We start from the raw sequence: 16,614 nt of genomic DNA, 5'->3' as shown, positions 1-16,614 counted from the left end.
TAACAGGAGTTACCGCACATATGTGCACATACCGCACATACCGGCCCAGTCATAGTGAGGGGCTTGGTGCACATGGTTAGCGAAGTGGTACTTTTATATTTCTCAGTTAATAAATAAGGGATAACTCATAATTCATAGACAGTTATGATTGAAACTATCAATTACCTGAAAAATTATGAGAAGGTGCCCCTGTGAAGACGTCAAGCAGTGTAAGGGCATAGTGGAAGTTTGGAACAGTCTGCAAATGTACTGTTAGTTATTGTTTGTGTGAATGTTGTGCTAATATTGCATGCTTACCACATATTGTGCATGCAATGAGTTAGGGAAATTGTCTAATTTTGTGCATATTTAAGTTCATTTTCATGTACCCAATTACATAGGCATAACACCATTTCCTACATACATGAAGCAAGCAAAGGTCAGGCTGGTCAGAAGGACTGAAAAAATGTGTGCACCACTAAGAACTGAAACATTTGGATATACGTTAGATGCTCAGATAATGGTGGGAAGCACATTTCTACGTGGTGCTGGTTGCCCAAATGTTTCTACTTTAATAGGCTAATTTAATTTCCGGTGCATTATTTTTGCTCTTTCCATGTTTAGACTCACTTTTCCTAATCAAATTTGCACACGTAAGTTCCACTTACGTTGTCGCAATACAAAGCTCTTCCATATTGAAAAACATGCTTAATGTAGTAAGGCATAGATTGCAACTGCTTCTAAGCATGACTCTACTTGTGCCTTGAAAAAATCAATATCAGTTGGCCTCAAAATGTCTTGGTATCCTTTCTACTCCAATCAAACTAACATTAGCTGCCTAAAGGTTCGGTGGAAGATATTAAAATCCATATGTCTCTTGAAGTATCTATTTAGAGAGCGCCATATCAAAAACTATATAGAGAAGAGAGCAATCTCTAACGGCCATCTAACGTAGTAACAAAAGGTTCACGACCACGCTATGAGGTTAAAAAGAAAATAGTATAATAAAGGAAATACAAAGGCTTTGGCATGGTTTTTACAATCAACAATGGTTACGTTTGATATGTCGCTGTGAACAACTTCAAAACACTTAAATTGAAAACTCTTGCAAGCACTTTTAATTGATTAGGAATGAGTTCTAGATGCACAAAGATGATCTGACTTGTGAACATGTAGTACAGCTACAGGTAGGAACAATAAACTCTTCGCTGAACTCCCCCCTTCCCCAAAAAAAGAAACGCAAGATGCATGGAAAATGTGTATAAAACATCTATAGAATATTCTTGTCAAATATAAATGAAATTAACTTTATTATAGAAATCATTCTGGGAGATTTCTAGGGAAGACAAATACTTACATTTCGACATAAAACAAATCGGATTATATCGAAGACACAATCTACCTTATTTTTTTTATTTTATCTACCAAACTTGTTTCTTCTTCCTTGAAGTCATCTCTTTACCCGGTCTGTGGACATAAGCATCAGCTGGATTGCTTTTCGCCTTTGGAATTTCCATCGGCTTCATTGTCTTTTTACCTACGCCGTTCCAGTTTCAGTTTATATGCAGTGGAATGATAGAAAAAAAACCTGGAACCCCAGTCTGCTTATGCACAACGCGGTAGACCTGTCCGGTGTTTGTCGACGACAACTCTGGAAATCGTGGCAAAGGCTGGTCCATCATGGCTTCCATTTTTTTTTGTTAAAAAAAAAAACGTAATGATCAGCTTAGGCCAAATACCGTCCATCCAGTAAGTTTGGGTTGTTCTTGTCTTATAACATACAAATGCCCATTTACAAGTAGCACACAAAATGAGTAAAGGGTTGTATACCAAAATGAAGATTTGTTCCAACTGATATAACGCCTTCAAATTGTGCAAAGGTCCCTTGAAAAAGTCTTTCCGCAGCCTCCCAACTCAGGGCAGAGTTGCAGTGGAGGAGTACTTTTTGCCAGCTGTGTCCCTCCTCTATAGAATACTGCTGAACATCCAACTGTTCTCCACAAAGTCATTGGCTATGTTAGCCCGGTTTTTACTGTAATCTTGGCCAGTATTGAGACAGGTCAGGTTCACTGCCGGGAACTTGTACTGGGACTGACACTCCAGGGGAAATGAGACCTGGAATGATAAAGAAGAAAAGGTTGTAAGTTCAAGGAATTTGATAAATTCTGGTGTACAACGACATAACATTTATTTTTCCAGGAATGTAATTGGGTCATTTAACAATTGCTTTGAAACATCATCAGTAAACCTGCAATAACTCCGCTCCCCCCAATTAGAATTGTAGCCTGTGTCTCCAATTTTTTCTCCACCCATTCTCTGTTTAGTCTAAAGTTGAGCCATTTCATGCAAAACTCTAGCCACTGATCCATTGAGGCATTATTTTTTCGTGGTGGCAAGTGATCTGTAATTTCATTTGTAATTAAAGAGGCTGCACCTTTTATTCTGGTCATAACTTTAGAATATAGACGCCGACTGTGCTGAGGTTTTTGAGCTGGAACAGTTATAGAGCGATTATGCAGACCAGTAACTTCACATCATTAAAGGCATACCGTATATGTGGCAGTCTGTGTTTGAAAACAGCACTGGTCACCAAAAGACATTTCAATGGCCCCTTTGTTGATCATTCAGCATCTAAATTCTTTCAAGTTTTATGAGGGTGCTACGGCACCTCCTGTAGCCCTAGTTCCACCACCACTGTGGTTGAGGGAGGTGTTGTGGCAGGCCCTTCTCATGTGGGCATTTTGGGCGGCTAACCTCCGTTTGTGTCTTTGGGTGTTTTCTTGAAGTGCATCTGACCAACTGTGTTTTGAGAAGGTGGAGAGGCCGCAGCCCAGATTTTCGTATTGTACCCAAAAGATGCTCTACCCCAGGCTTTTTCCACTGCCCCTGAAATCGCTGTAAGTTAAACCCACCAACTGCCCTCCCGGGCTATATAATCCCTATATACAATAATACAGCGGGCACCAATTTAATTGAGGGAGCTAAGCTTAGAAAGAAAACAGAGCAGGCGGGTGATTCATCTACCCACAATGTTTCTTCTTAAGCAGAGCGGCTACCATTGCACACAGCAGTCAACAAGCAATCATGGGTAGGCTGTGATTTGACATAGAAGCCAATGGATAATGTTTGCTGCTAGGCCGAGGTAAACTATTTGACCCTTCTTAGGCAAACATAAAAGGGCTTTCCACATTTTACCAGTCCTCCTCTGCAGTCATTTGACAGACAATCTTTTGTGACAATCCGCAAGAACACAAAATGTGCTAAAAGAACTGAGCATTGTCAATTGAGTAGTAGAAGAATGGAATGCTTCCTGCAGGATATACCGAGGATGTATGGTATGAGATAAATGAAATCAAAGATTAACACTTCCATGAGGTTTACCAGGGTGGAAAAATGAATGGACGCCTACCTGTCGAAGTGGCGCCAGCTGTGCCCATGGACTGGCTGTTCATGTGTGCCTGCATGTGAGGAGGTGTGTATGTATCATAGCTCCGCCCATTCACTGACGGACTAGAGGGCAGCATGCAAGAGTAGGAGGAGGCCTGGCTGGGAACTGGGGGCTGTAAGAAGAAAGAAAAGTAATATTACTAACAAGTGGAATGCACAGATTTGTGATATTAAACACAAACACTGTACCTCCTAGTTTCCACTTCCTGTCTAGACAGATAGATAATTAGAGGGAGAAGAGGAGGAGAGAGGTTGGGAAGGACAGTATGAAAGAGAGAGAGGCAAAGAGATTTACCTAGAACACCAGTAATGTATGTGTGTATACAATGTCACAACTTGTGGTCAGTTGCCCCATGTCATGAAGGCCACCTCAACCAGTCCAGGCTTTTTATCCAACAGCTCTTTTCCAGATTTTATGTATGAAGAGAAAAGCTGCCCTGCAGGTTCCATGATACAACGTGCTCAGTTGGCCTAGAATCCAGGACTGGCTCAAGGTGTTCTTCATGTGATGGGGACAATTGTCAGCAATGGAGGTAGGTATGTTTAGATATATGTACTGATGATAACTATATTTCCAGATAGGCTGAAGGGGTGCCCAGCTTGAAGTCCTAAAGTTCTGCCATGATATTATCTCAATGTCTTGCATCAAGACAAAACCTCACTGCCGCTTTTTGCATATTTAGTAGGTGTACAAGCTGAGGCTGCTGTAGCATTGCTTCGACTTCAGTTGGTATCCAGATCTATATTCGTAGAGGCAGGGTACTGAGACGGATGGACGATACAAGAGGGCAGATGGATGAATGGATGGAAAAATGGACAGTTAGATTAGAAAACAGATGAGCGGATTTAAGGAAGGCTGAGTGAATGAATGACTGAGTGAGGAGGGCTGTTCAACAAACAGATATGATCTCATACTGCCACCTTTTACAAGGTGTATCAATCAAGAGATTACTGACTTGTAATCCATGAACACAATCAGCTAGGTAGATCCAGGCCTGGGTAGACTGGCGTGTTTCTAGTGTTGGTTATTACTAATGAATATAACTTTTGATCATCGCCAATATCGCCCCTGGGATGATGCAGACTTTTGGGGGCAAGGGCAACTGCTTTGGCCTACTTGAGACTAGGGGCTGTTGCTGTGCTGGTCCCCTGTAGCCCTCAGTCACCGAGGTGAGCCCTTCGAGAGGCTTGCGAGCCTTCCTTCCATGAAGGATCTCCAGCAGGCCTTCCTTCATGCCACCCCGCTGTTGGCTGCTCCTGAGTTACTGTCCGACCAGAGGAGTGGTTGTCTCCACCCCACAAAGTGTCAGGCCCAGCGGGGTCAGTTCACGAGTGTACGAGGAAGGAGAGAGTCACTTCTATGCGTCTCCTGCCTGCCCAAGGACACTCTGTGTGTGGTGTTCCCAGAGCCCATTCTGTCCCAGGCCACAGCTACGAAAGCTTGAACTTGGGCCGCCATCCAGGCATTCAGCTACGCTCTTGAAAAATCCTTCCTCCGTCTCCCAGGTAAAGGGACAGTGGCGAGGGGGCTGACGAGGAGAGATGGGACAGGGGAATAACAGATGATGTTCTAAACCTGGGCAATAACAGTGATGTTGAATAACTGACCATGCACTGAGGGTTACTGACTGATGGTGTAGTTCTAATCTGACATCTGCTGATGATTGTTGAGTTACAGTGCACACTCGGGACTATATGCTGATAATCTTAGAGTGAAGAAGGTGCAGATCAGGACATGCTCTGTAGATTATTGATAGATGTTGAAATTCGGAAGTAACAATTTCTGATCATTTGGAGGGCAATAAAAACAGTTTAATAGCATTCTCGTTGATTTGAAAAAATATGTGCTTTACTGACTATCCCAACCTAGTATTTTGGGGTCAATTATTACTGAATAATACGAGGTGGTATTTTAGCACTGAATCTAATGATTTGTAGAATATTTGAAACTAATGCCTTAGAAGTAAAGTTAAGAAATATTAAATATCTCAAGCCAATATTTCATAGTCAAACTAACCAATTTAATCAATATGTCAGGCTGCACAAATGTATTTGCATAATTATGCAAGTTGGCTGTTGATGCTACAATAGCCTTTTTTTTCATACTAGGAAGTTAAAATATTTTTTTACGTATTTTGAGGTCAATCCACAAGATTTAGGTGTGTTAGATTCCTTTATTATGGACACAATCGTTCTACTTTTAATACTGTTTGGTGCGCTTCCTTTAAAATCAATTTTGTGCTGCTCTGTTGGTGATACTGTGGTTGATTTCAGAGATGCTGTAAAAAGATGCTGCTAGTTTGATGTGGCTATTAATAAACTAATGGCTACATTTTCTATGTGATATCGGAACTCTCCTGAGTGCTTTTGTTAACAAGTCTTTGTTGCAGCTACTACTCCAGCTTTAAAATGTTATATTTATGGTTTAAATCTTTTTATGACAAAAAATGTTATATTTAGAGCATCTGACTAGGTGAAAGTGCCAATAAAATGCCACTTTCCCCTTGCTTGTCAAAGGTTCCGAGGCCTCTAGAGCTGACCTCCCAGTACAGCTGCTTCCAAAAGTGCGCATATTATGACTTTTAAAAAATGACCAAAGATCTTTAAGCTTGAGGTCTGTACCCCATTCTAGAAAGAGCTGGCGACAAACATCCCACCCCTCCCAAGGAACATCTGAAATCTGACTATTGAGTGCTGAGTGATTCCAGAAATGCCGTAAAATGGAAATTATTTATTTAACCCTCGTTTCAAAAATGTCCCACAGTGAGAAGCTCAAATTGAGAGGCGCGGGGGCAGACGTTATGGACATTGTGTGTGTGGTTTTTTTTTTTTAGTCCAGCTTTCGGGAGGGGGCAGACGTTATGTTGGTTTTTTAGACCTGCTTGGTGAGAGGTTGGGGGATCATCTGCGATAGGTAGGGGTTTGAGATACTGCAGAGCAGCTGTTCTCTAGGATGGGTTGGGTGGAACCACAAGTGCATTTAATCGCTATCACAGGCGCCACAGGCCACTACCAAGGGCGCAGCTGAACACCCTCAGAGTTACAGATGAGCAGTACGCAGGCCCAACTGAACAGCATCACAGACATATCTCAACACTGCCAACGTGACACAAAGAAACTGCATAGAAGCGATTGAGCAGCACCATGTTGAAACACGAATGTGAAAAGTTGCAAACCATGGTAGCTGACAACTTCCCAAGGTTCGAAAGTGCAAAGCTTGCAAAGTTTAAAAACACACAGACAGGCAGCTCCAGCAGCCCTCCGAGACAGAGACAAGAGGTGGGTTGGAACTTCTTGGCAGCTGTGCCCGTTTGTGGTCCCAGACCTGGCATTATCTTGCTAAACTAGCCCTACCCCCACACTGCCCAACAAGGTCTCTGTGGGCCAACCCAAGTGTACCAAACTGGAGTCCAAGCCCTTGCACACCAGGTGAACTATCCTAAAGTTCCACCCTCTGCCAGTCATCACCCTGTCTTCGCACCTTATAGTCTACAGCAATTTTTCTGGTGCAGAAGGTGCCATTCTTTATAGGCAAAAATCTCATGAAACAGAACAACCAGCTCATAGTGTCTGAATTAAAAATCTAAGATATTTTTATACACATCTTTAAATGGAAGCAACATTAATGATTTTAAACTAAATTCGCAAAGATATCAATTACGACCAGCTAGGGTAAGGCTGGAATATCACAAATGCCTCTTAAGACACAGCAGTTAAACATGTTTCATATGGCATGACCACTAGCATAATGTATGCTACAAATTGCTATCTGGTGATAACCTAGCTCATTTTATGTAAATGTCTTTAATGTTCATAAATGGTTTTTTAAAATTAAAACCTAAGAAATAGCTTTGACTTCGTTCGGCTCTCTTATTCAAATCATGATGGAAATTGTGTTACTACAAGATATTGTTAAACAGAATGAGTGCAATTCTTGGAGATTGTTCTTTTTGTGCAATAGAGATCTTAAAGCTGATGTATGGCTCGGATTTTGTCAAATCAGCCTAAAATTGTCGGAGATTTAAATGCTGGATCAAATTCAAATATATGCACATAAAAAAATAATTGCACACCATCACAACTCCTGAATTTCGACAAGGATTTTGATTTCCAGCAAATAACGTTTTTATCAAACCTATAAAGTTAGAATATTGTTTGCCTATGAAAAATGCAAGCAGAAACTTGGACCACGTAATTTTAAGTTCCCAAAAATGATCTACTATTAGAGATCCAACTTAAGAAAGAAATTCACAGATGTACCTGTGATTTCGAATAGGGAGAGATTTCTGTCAGCGTGATCATTTTCCAGAACCTGGTTAATTTGCTATCATTCCAAGTCATTCCCTTTGCAAGGTAAGGGATTATCTCTAAATTGGCAAAATCTCCACTAACGTTCTTGAAATATGCAATTTGCTCTGTCTATCACCAATAATAAGGATGCAAAATGTATATATATCAGGTAACATTAGTCAACGTCATAAAACATGTACATATCATCGTGGACCTCAATGTAAGCCAGTAAATGAGTGATTACTAATTCCTGACCAACACCATTATTAAATTAGAGATATCATCTTGGAATGTTCCTCTGTACTATTGAGCAATATTTGACTTGGGTTTTGAAATGTGACCCTTATGACTGAGAAAATGTGTGGTGCACAGAATTATTAATTAGCCGTATTAAGTGTTATAACAATACTTGTACGGCATGAATGGGCAACATGAACGCACCATCTTTCATTTTAACATTTTATATGATAGTTCAGCAATGAACTTTTATTTCAAATTTGAAAAGGATTAGTTTAATTCAAACAAAGCTGCAAGTCATGTTAATATGAAGTATAAGTACAAGGAGAATCAATATTGATTTGTATATCAATATTTGTTGGCCTCTGACAGCAACCGAGGTAAAAAGACTAAAGAAATAGAAAGAGTATTCATTGTGAGACACAAGAAATAGAAGTCAAAGCAAATGTAGACAAGTGCATTTCCAACAATGGTGTAAAACTAGCAACCACAAAAGTGGTCCAGAAGGCACACCAGAATGTGCCCAGAAACAGTGAATCCTGTGTTGCCCTGTGAGTGGTGCCTACTCACTCATAGCACTTAAGGCATTAGTTTAATCCCAGGGCAAGTTAGTCGATCTAATATAAACCCAAGACTTATGGACCGATTTACAAACTGCTATTTTTTAGTACATAAAGGAGTACTATAGTAGTACTACTCATGTACTACAAAGTACAATTCATAAACCAATGGCTTCAGACCTCTCCTATCTAGTCTGGTGGTGGAGACCTCAGTAGATGCAGGCATATGATTTTGTAATAAATGTGGGACAGACCAGGGGGAGTGGTGGGCAAATGGGGAATACTTATTATGAAATTGGAGGGATTTAGTGAAATTTAAAGTAGGGTTTGGGAGGGAAATGCTAAAACAAAATACACACCTACAAAAGAGTAAGAAAATGACAGTTCATAACATACACTTCTAAAATTACTACAGCTCTAAAGGTGTAAAAGCAGACTCAAATGTACTACTGCCAACCCTTGGAATAAGTCAAGCACTACACATGGCCAATCACTTGCACTGCAACATGCTCCTATAAAAATAGTGGAGGCAGGGAATAAATCTAACACCCCATAGGAACTAATGTTACTTCCATCAAATTAGTTCAACTTTTAAAACGATACAAACAGTATTTTAGTGATAAAAAGTATATTTATTTATTTTTAAAATAATAAAAATGAAACCTTTAAACGTTTTGTTACAAAATGTAAAGGTTTTATATTCATTAATAACTTTAACTAAGTTGAATAAATATTTAATGAAAATAAAATGTTACCGAGAATGAGCATTTTTTTTTAATATTGATTAACAATATTTATGAATATTGTGTGTTCTTTAATACAGTTAATGCGCTGTAAACCTTTAGTTTATTATTTAATGTTAATAATAAATATATTTTAGTTACTATACATTGGTGTTATGGATTAAAATATTTGTATTTATATATTTTTTAAAATAATACACTTCATCACATTTCCCACAGATTGATCTCCACAAACCAGTGAAATGTTACTTTATACTCGTGAATTCTATTGTTCATTTTGAACAAAGGATAACACTGTATTTTATGAAGCTTAGAACGTTGCAGACATTGAACAGCCGGATTTGTGTTTCACAATAGTGTACTCCAAATATTGCATGGGCCAATTTTCAAATTGATTGATGAGTCTGAGGCAAAGATATGCCATGATGATATTGATTTCAAGCTAATGAAAGATTTTGAAACTAAGATATGCTTCAATGCTTGATATTCTTTAAGAAGCAAAGATTTAAAAAACAATGTAGAGATATCTCTGGTTGCCAAGAACATAAGATAAATGTTTTGATATCAGAACAGATACAATGTTTGTGTGTATATATATATATATATATATATATATACATATATATATATATATATATATATATATATATACAGCTAAGAAGTACAAGTACCCTCCTTGGTGTCTGTAATAAAGACAATGTAGGGCTGGCTTATAGCAGAAGAGAGTTAGGAGATGACTTTAGACTTTGTCATATGTGCTTACAAAGAGTAAACACAAATTGGTAAAATCCTACCACTTATGGTTCAATATGTGGAAGTATTTTACCAATTTTTGTTTACAATTCTATTGAAGAACTGAAGTAAAATTAAGTTAGAAAGTAAAACGTATAGAAATGTGAGGCTGCTTGTCCCATGGTCCTTGATGCTGCACCATCACAGCATACAAAACAAAAGGAACACCCTTTGAAAATGCATGACTAGAACTGTATGTAAATATAAATAGTTACCCGCAGTCTCAGACAGGCCTTTCAGGTGAGGGGGCTGGTAATCTTAGTTTATTGCCAGGCACTTTTTATGCACTGTGTTAGTTATCATTGAAGAGGATAATTATATATACACACTATAAGTGTGTATCTGCAGTAAATAACAAATGTGTTACTATATATCTATATATATATATATAAACATATATGTATATATATAGACACATATATATATATATATAGATAGATATTGATATATAGTAACACGTTTATTTACTGCAGCAACGCAGTTATAGCGTGGTCATTATGTACCATCCTGTGTTTTAATAAAAACACTTGGACATTGACCTCCATATTGTCTCTCTGGCCCCCACCTGCCATAGACACCTAGTGATGCTACAAGCGAATGCTAGCCACAGCAGTGAGTGTGGTAAATGCCCTCACATCTCCAGCCTACCATACTTCCTTCCACACCCCGATAAGTACCCCGCTATCTGATTGAAACCGCAGTGGTAACTCATATGTGAATTATGACGTGTTTTGTGGCATCTGTGCCAGATTTTGCAATGAAATAACCTAGACAAAACCTCCGGAGGTAGGAGGCTAAGAAGCTGTGTCGTATTAGCATTTTTGAGTCTACCTTTTAGGCTCCACCTAGACCTCTGGATTGATGGGAATGTTCTAACAGTGACAAAATCTGTATTAATTCTGTCTCCCTTGGGATGATTGCTACATGGCCTGGTCTTGAAACACAATGAGTGCTTCATTCCAGTTGTAATCTTGTTGCAGAGCCCAGATTTGATCGTTCTAACACTAACTATTGGGGAATGCTGAGGATGCTATTTATTGGCCATGTATTATTGTCAATCTTCATGTGCACTGTGATAACTAAATCCCTTGATGCCCATCTCCTGATGAAAGAGTTTCAGATGTGACAGCTCACATCTGGTGGAAGTGGATCACACAGGAGTGTCTTTGTTTACTTGCGATTGGGTGAGTGAATAAACAAGGGAGTAAACAAAAGGTGAATGAGGAAGGGAGTGACTGCAATACTAGCATTGCATGAGGATCCCTCCAGGTGACTGCATCATGACGCCCCTTCCGAACCACTAAACAATGAGAATCATATTACCAGGCGAGGATACAGACCATGTTGAGCCTTCTTCAGCTTTGGTGCTTTCTTACATAAATATAAGACAAAGTGCCTGTTTTTGAAAGATGTTCTATGGCTCAATATCAAGAGAAGGTACAGATGGAATGTTATTCGTATGTCTGTCTGCTGACAAGCACCAAATGGTCTGAAAACAACACCAGGCACGTAACCCTCTTTAGTTAACTGAGGAATAAAAACCTTATCCGACTTCCCCCAAGCCCCACTCATGCGCAGTGTTAACTCATCACCAAGGCACACCAGTGGGATAAAGTGGCAGCAAACTAACTTATTCTCTATTGCACACCTTGATTACTGCTGTTTATTTACTCCTGTATTACTCAAGGGCCTTTGTAGTGTGGTAAGTACTTAATACATTTTTTGTTGCCAGCTTGACCCTGTGGGGTATGTCATGGATCAATCAACATTTGTATCAGTGTCAGTGCATATTGTCTATAAGTTCAGTTTTTATTTGATACAACTCTAGCTATTAATAAATCCTGCACCGAAAAGGTTCCAAAAATACTGCTCTGGTACCACTAAAAAATATACCTGCAGCTGTGCTTTGCAAATCTTGTTGGTGACTCCTATGCTGCTCTGGGGTATCTGAATGCCATTAAAGCTCTTCTTAGCAAATGACAGGACTGAACCACAAAGTTCTACGTTTGCTAAAAACCCGTGTTTTCAAGCCCTCGGTGAGTCATGTTAATGCACTGCTAATCCACTGCTACCGGTCTTCCAGATCGACTGACAGCTGTGCTTGAACCGGAAGCAGTTAAACAAATGGGGGAAATAAATATATCTTCTGTATCATGGTGCAAAGCCCAACGCACCTTATTTCATCTCCTTCTTTAGTGACCCTGTGTGTATGTAATGCTCTCTTTGATCCATTTCAAAGACCGTTGCATCTATGTCTTGCTCCTCCGCTGGTGCTCTGGCTACAGAGCTGCCGAGAAGCACTACCATGAAAGGACCTGATCGCACTAACTAAGAGTGTCCCAAAATAATGCTTATTTCACATTGGACTTGTGCTCTATTAAGGCAATTCAAGGAAATGGCCTAGAGCTCCAGAAGCCAGGTGGCACCAAGGTTGCTTCAAAAAACATCAAGTCTATCGAACATGCCAGGCGGGGTCAGAGCAAGCGGCTGCTTTGTCAAGGAGCAGTGGTGTTTGGATAAATAGTTGTTTTACAAGGATGCTTCTGCACTCACAACTTCTTGAACTTTGCCTAAAACCTTAAACATCTCTGTTATTTCATTTTGTGTACCTTACTGCTCTGCAGTGATTATTATCTGAACTGTTGGTTTGTTCGTCTAATCTTTTAGCAGTGTGTGCAGTGTGCATGTGATCCGATGTTGTGCCTTTAATTGGGTGCATGTGTTGTATGAAAAAATTGCCATGGGTATTTGCCTGTTTCTACTCATTCATCATGTATAGTCCTATATATATCATCCGTCGTTCATTCCCCTCTAACAAACCCATCATCACTCTATTCGTTACATGTCATTGCTATCTGTACCCACAGCGGGGGGTACATTTATGTTTCCCTTTCTGGGCCCTGTACGTGAGATACATAAGTACACACACAAATCCCCACTTCTCAAAATGGCTGCCATTGTTTACATTGTTGTTACTCACTTGCATAGGCAGGTTGTTGCCCATTGTGAAGCTAGGCATGGGTGGTAGGCCGCCGTATGTGTTTGTCAGGGATGTGTCTGATCTGCCCAACATGGACCCGGACGTAAATGAAACTAAAAAGTCAATGGCATAAGAAAACATGTTAGACGATGGTTGGTGGCAGCAGCATGCACACACATGAACAGAAAGAGATCTCAAATTGTTTCATGTCGGAGTGAGGGCTTCATCTGGCCCTCATTTGTGTTTACATTCTGGTATCCATGGTCTGCTCAGCTCACTATAAGTAAAGGACATGGAACAAGCTGAGATCTCTGCTGATGCTGAATTTCAGAAATATTCTGTGAGTCTGTGCTCTTGCACTGCATTACCAGGCGTTGTGGGCTGGGGGATGGGCTGGTACACACTGGTGCTGAAGCTGCTGCTGATGGGGATATGGCTGGGAGTGTTGCTTGCTTGCCTCCTCTGGTTCCGCAGTTTCTCTTCCCTTCTCCACTTTGCCCTCCTGTTTGAAAACCAGACCTAAAACCAGCACCAATGAACACAAATCAGTCATCTCAAAATGGTGGCGGAAATAGCAAAGGACCAAAATGGCTTTCTGAACTACTGCCTCTGCTAGGACAATACTCTAACAAACAGCAATGGGTGCGGTCCATACTGTCCCCAAGCCCCTTTAGACCAGTCACCAAAACAGATTCTGATGGATATGGTACGTGGGCAATGCGTGTGAAACGATTAGAGATGTCCATGGGAACAAAGCAAATACGCATGCAATTAAAATGACAACGATTCAAATGAAGTCAATTAACATTACCAACGAGGACAGCAAAGCTATAAACGAAATTAATCAAATAAAATGTGATTTTACATGGAATTAAATAAACTGGAGCACAAAAACGCCTTAAGACTACATGATGAAGCTGCACCTTTCTGCTTCCCCGGATCCGCGTCTACCCACATGCCTGACAGTAATTAGTAGCTTTATAGTGGCTCAAACAGCTCGACATCCAAGTCACAAGACGTTTAATTACACAAGCGCTCGGTACCTGTATTCGTGCTTCAGGTAGGTCTATTTTGGCAGCTAGTCTCTCTCTTGCAAACACGTCAGGGTAATGTGTTCGTTCAAACTCTGCAAGAATAAATGTTATCACCACATTAGTTCAGAGGAGATCACCGTGAGCTAATAGCACTGGCGAGGGAACCATGGAATCACGCCTCCCTCAGGGGACACAGTCTCACGCAGTCCTAATAGTGCTAGGTGCTGTTTTTAGCAGAGTGCAGGTAAATGGGACTACGAGTACCACCTGGCATTCTTGGATAGATGCATAATGATTTGTTTATCTTCTGACCTTTGGTTGGGGTAGACACGTGCTCTCCAAGGGTCTTATCACCAGAAACACATGAAGGATTCAACCTCAAGGGTCCTGTCCCTCATGGAAATGCCAGTTTTTCAACCGTGAAAGGTTTCTGCCAGATCCAGTCCCTAGCATATCGCTTTTGGGCATCTTCTGGATTGCAGTGGACAAGATTCCAGTTCCATGTTTTTATTGGTTATTTGGTGTCTTTAGTATTTAGGTTACAGCTTTTATTAGTTGAATTGTGAATGTCCCTTGCTTGAGTTGTGTGCCATATATTGTCCCATGCCCAAAAGCCGCAAGTAAAAGAGTGGAATTCCCACCCAGATCATTCCAGCAGCAGTGGCTTGCACCTGAAACATCACCAAAGTTCCTTCCATGGCCCTGTGATGTGTTCTTTTCACCTGTATCCACTCCCAGCACTGCAGACCCCTTCCGATACCTGGCTGGCAACCAACTCCCAAAAGGCAACACTTGCTGATCATAGTCCAATAAACACATGCCGTGCTTTGTTAGGATGGGGATTGCTGGTGGTGGGTATCAGTGCTTATTTTTGGGGCCCTGTGCTTATTTGTCATCACCAGACTTTAACCCATAGCACAAGAGAGAAATGCAACCGGGGGAGGTGGAGAATGAAACTAGTGACAAAGGAAACTAGTGGCAAAGAGAAAACAGCGCTGAAAAGGAAACTGTAATGGTGAGATCAAGAGACAAGGAGAGTAGGGTGTGAAAAGAAAGAGGCAAGAGGTGGGACCCAGGCAGGGTGTGAAAAGAAAGAGGCAAGAGGTGGGACCCAGGCCAGGCAGCCTTGGTATTAGGCAAAGGGCAGCGGCTCGTATCCCTGCACGTGTATTTAGCTATTCATTACAAATTAAGCACTCTGGCCACATGCCAGAAGTATGAACCCTTGCCTATAAGATGAGGGCCCTAATAGCTGTGAGAATAGTTATGAAGATGTGTTTGCAGAAAGCAGCTGTTATTCCTCGTGGAAGCTCCAGTTGACCAGCTATAAATGGTTTCTACTTGATCGAATTGCTTATTTGCACGTTCGTACATTGGACTACATGTGCACACCAATGGGGGAATCTATCATTTAACTGAAACCAGTTGCAGTGCTAGCTACCAAAAAAAACCTCAGGTCCAGAGACTACAGGAAACACTTTTTTCAGAGCCAGTCTACATGCTAGCCAATTATTTCAGTAGAAGCCATTTGTTGCCAGTCAGTCACCTAGAAATACCGCAAGAGTACATGCTTGAACCCACCCCCAGGGGTACCTGCACTGTTCAATGAGAGGCACGCATACTGAGCTCTTTGTGTAGGATAAAGGCGGGGACTTGGCTTCTTGTTTTACCTTTCTCCAGGGCCTCGATCTGCTCCTGAGTGAAAGACGTCCTATTCCTTTGCAGTTTACGTTTCAGCTGCAGCCTCATCTGGGCCTCGTCGGAGTCCTCTCCGTTGGAGCTGATGGAGTTGGTGTTCTCGCCTCCCCCTTCCTGCTGCTGGCAGCCATCTTGAATGGGTGGAGATAACAAGGTAAAAGGTCAACAAAAGTCCTCGAAGCTCTCCAGAGAGGTACGAAGGCACTCCTAGGCTTGAGCCATAACTACGGGTGAAACATTGGTCCCATGAGTCATTTGGTGTCAGATGTTATTAATGTTTAATTAGTGTGACAGCAGCACCTGTTAGCTGTACTAAAATGCTGCAGGTATTGGTAGCATCGTTGAACAAGTTAGAATGAAAATAGGAAAAATAATGTGCTGCACTTCATAAGAAGGGCCATGAAGCACCTTTCAATGAGAAATGTATTTACCTATTCTATTTAAACGCCGATTTCCTGAATTTCACATTATCTGTATTAAGGGATTCCCATAAGATCAAATTAGATCTTGAAAGGTTTGCAGTACATTTTATTAGGAAACTAAACCAAGCTTATAATCTTTTAAAAAAATATTGATGCCGTTTTTTATTTGAATTCTGCACAGTCAATTTCATTTTAAAGGTTGTGAATTTGGAAGGGGCGCCATTGTTCTGCAGTTTTATTCAACTATTGTATGAGTGCGCATTGGCTGACACCTATTACTGAGCACAGCTGTAATTATAGCATCACCAGGAGCAGCCTATAATTGCTGAAAATGGAATTTTATATTTAGATAAAGGGACTGTCCATTCTTTGTAATGCAAGGCACTCGAGAAAAGTAAGATTTTCTTTTTTATAAAATTTCAACATGTAATT

General features: G+C 40.6%; 1 protein-coding gene across 22 annotated transcripts in view; it reads right to left on the bottom strand.

Annotated features, from left to right (window-relative positions):
- Positions 1 to 959: 959 nt before the first annotated feature.
- The window catches only part of PAX6 (paired box 6), a 50,072-nt gene continuing 34,417 nt past the window's right edge, over positions 960 to 16,614 (bottom strand). For 18 of the 22 annotated variants that reach the window (XM_085648270.1, XM_085648275.1, XM_085648272.1 and 15 more), the window contains 6 exons: positions 15,733 to 15,891; positions 14,072 to 14,154; positions 13,397 to 13,547; positions 13,029 to 13,141; positions 3,389 to 3,539; positions 960 to 2,094 (listed from right to left, as the gene is read on the bottom strand). In XM_085648270.1, coding sequence (XP_085504396.1) covers positions 2,009 to 2,094; positions 3,389 to 3,539; positions 13,029 to 13,141; positions 13,397 to 13,547; positions 14,072 to 14,154; positions 15,733 to 15,891 — 743 coding nt within the window. In that variant the 3' untranslated portion in view covers positions 960 to 2,008. The remainder of the gene's footprint in view (positions 2,095 to 3,388; positions 3,540 to 13,028; positions 13,142 to 13,396; positions 13,548 to 14,071; positions 14,155 to 15,732; positions 15,892 to 16,614) is intronic. The other 4 variants (XM_085648265.1, XM_085648266.1, XM_085648267.1 and 1 more) reach the window with 1 other exon arrangement.

Source organism: Triturus cristatus, chromosome 3_2, assembly GCF_964204655.1.
Source record: "Triturus cristatus chromosome 3_2, aTriCri1.1, whole genome shotgun sequence".
Taxonomy (NCBI): Eukaryota; Metazoa; Chordata; class Amphibia; order Caudata; family Salamandridae; genus Triturus; species Triturus cristatus.
The sequence above is the reverse complement of the archived record's forward strand: the minus strand, read 5'-3'. Positions and strand labels throughout refer to the sequence as shown.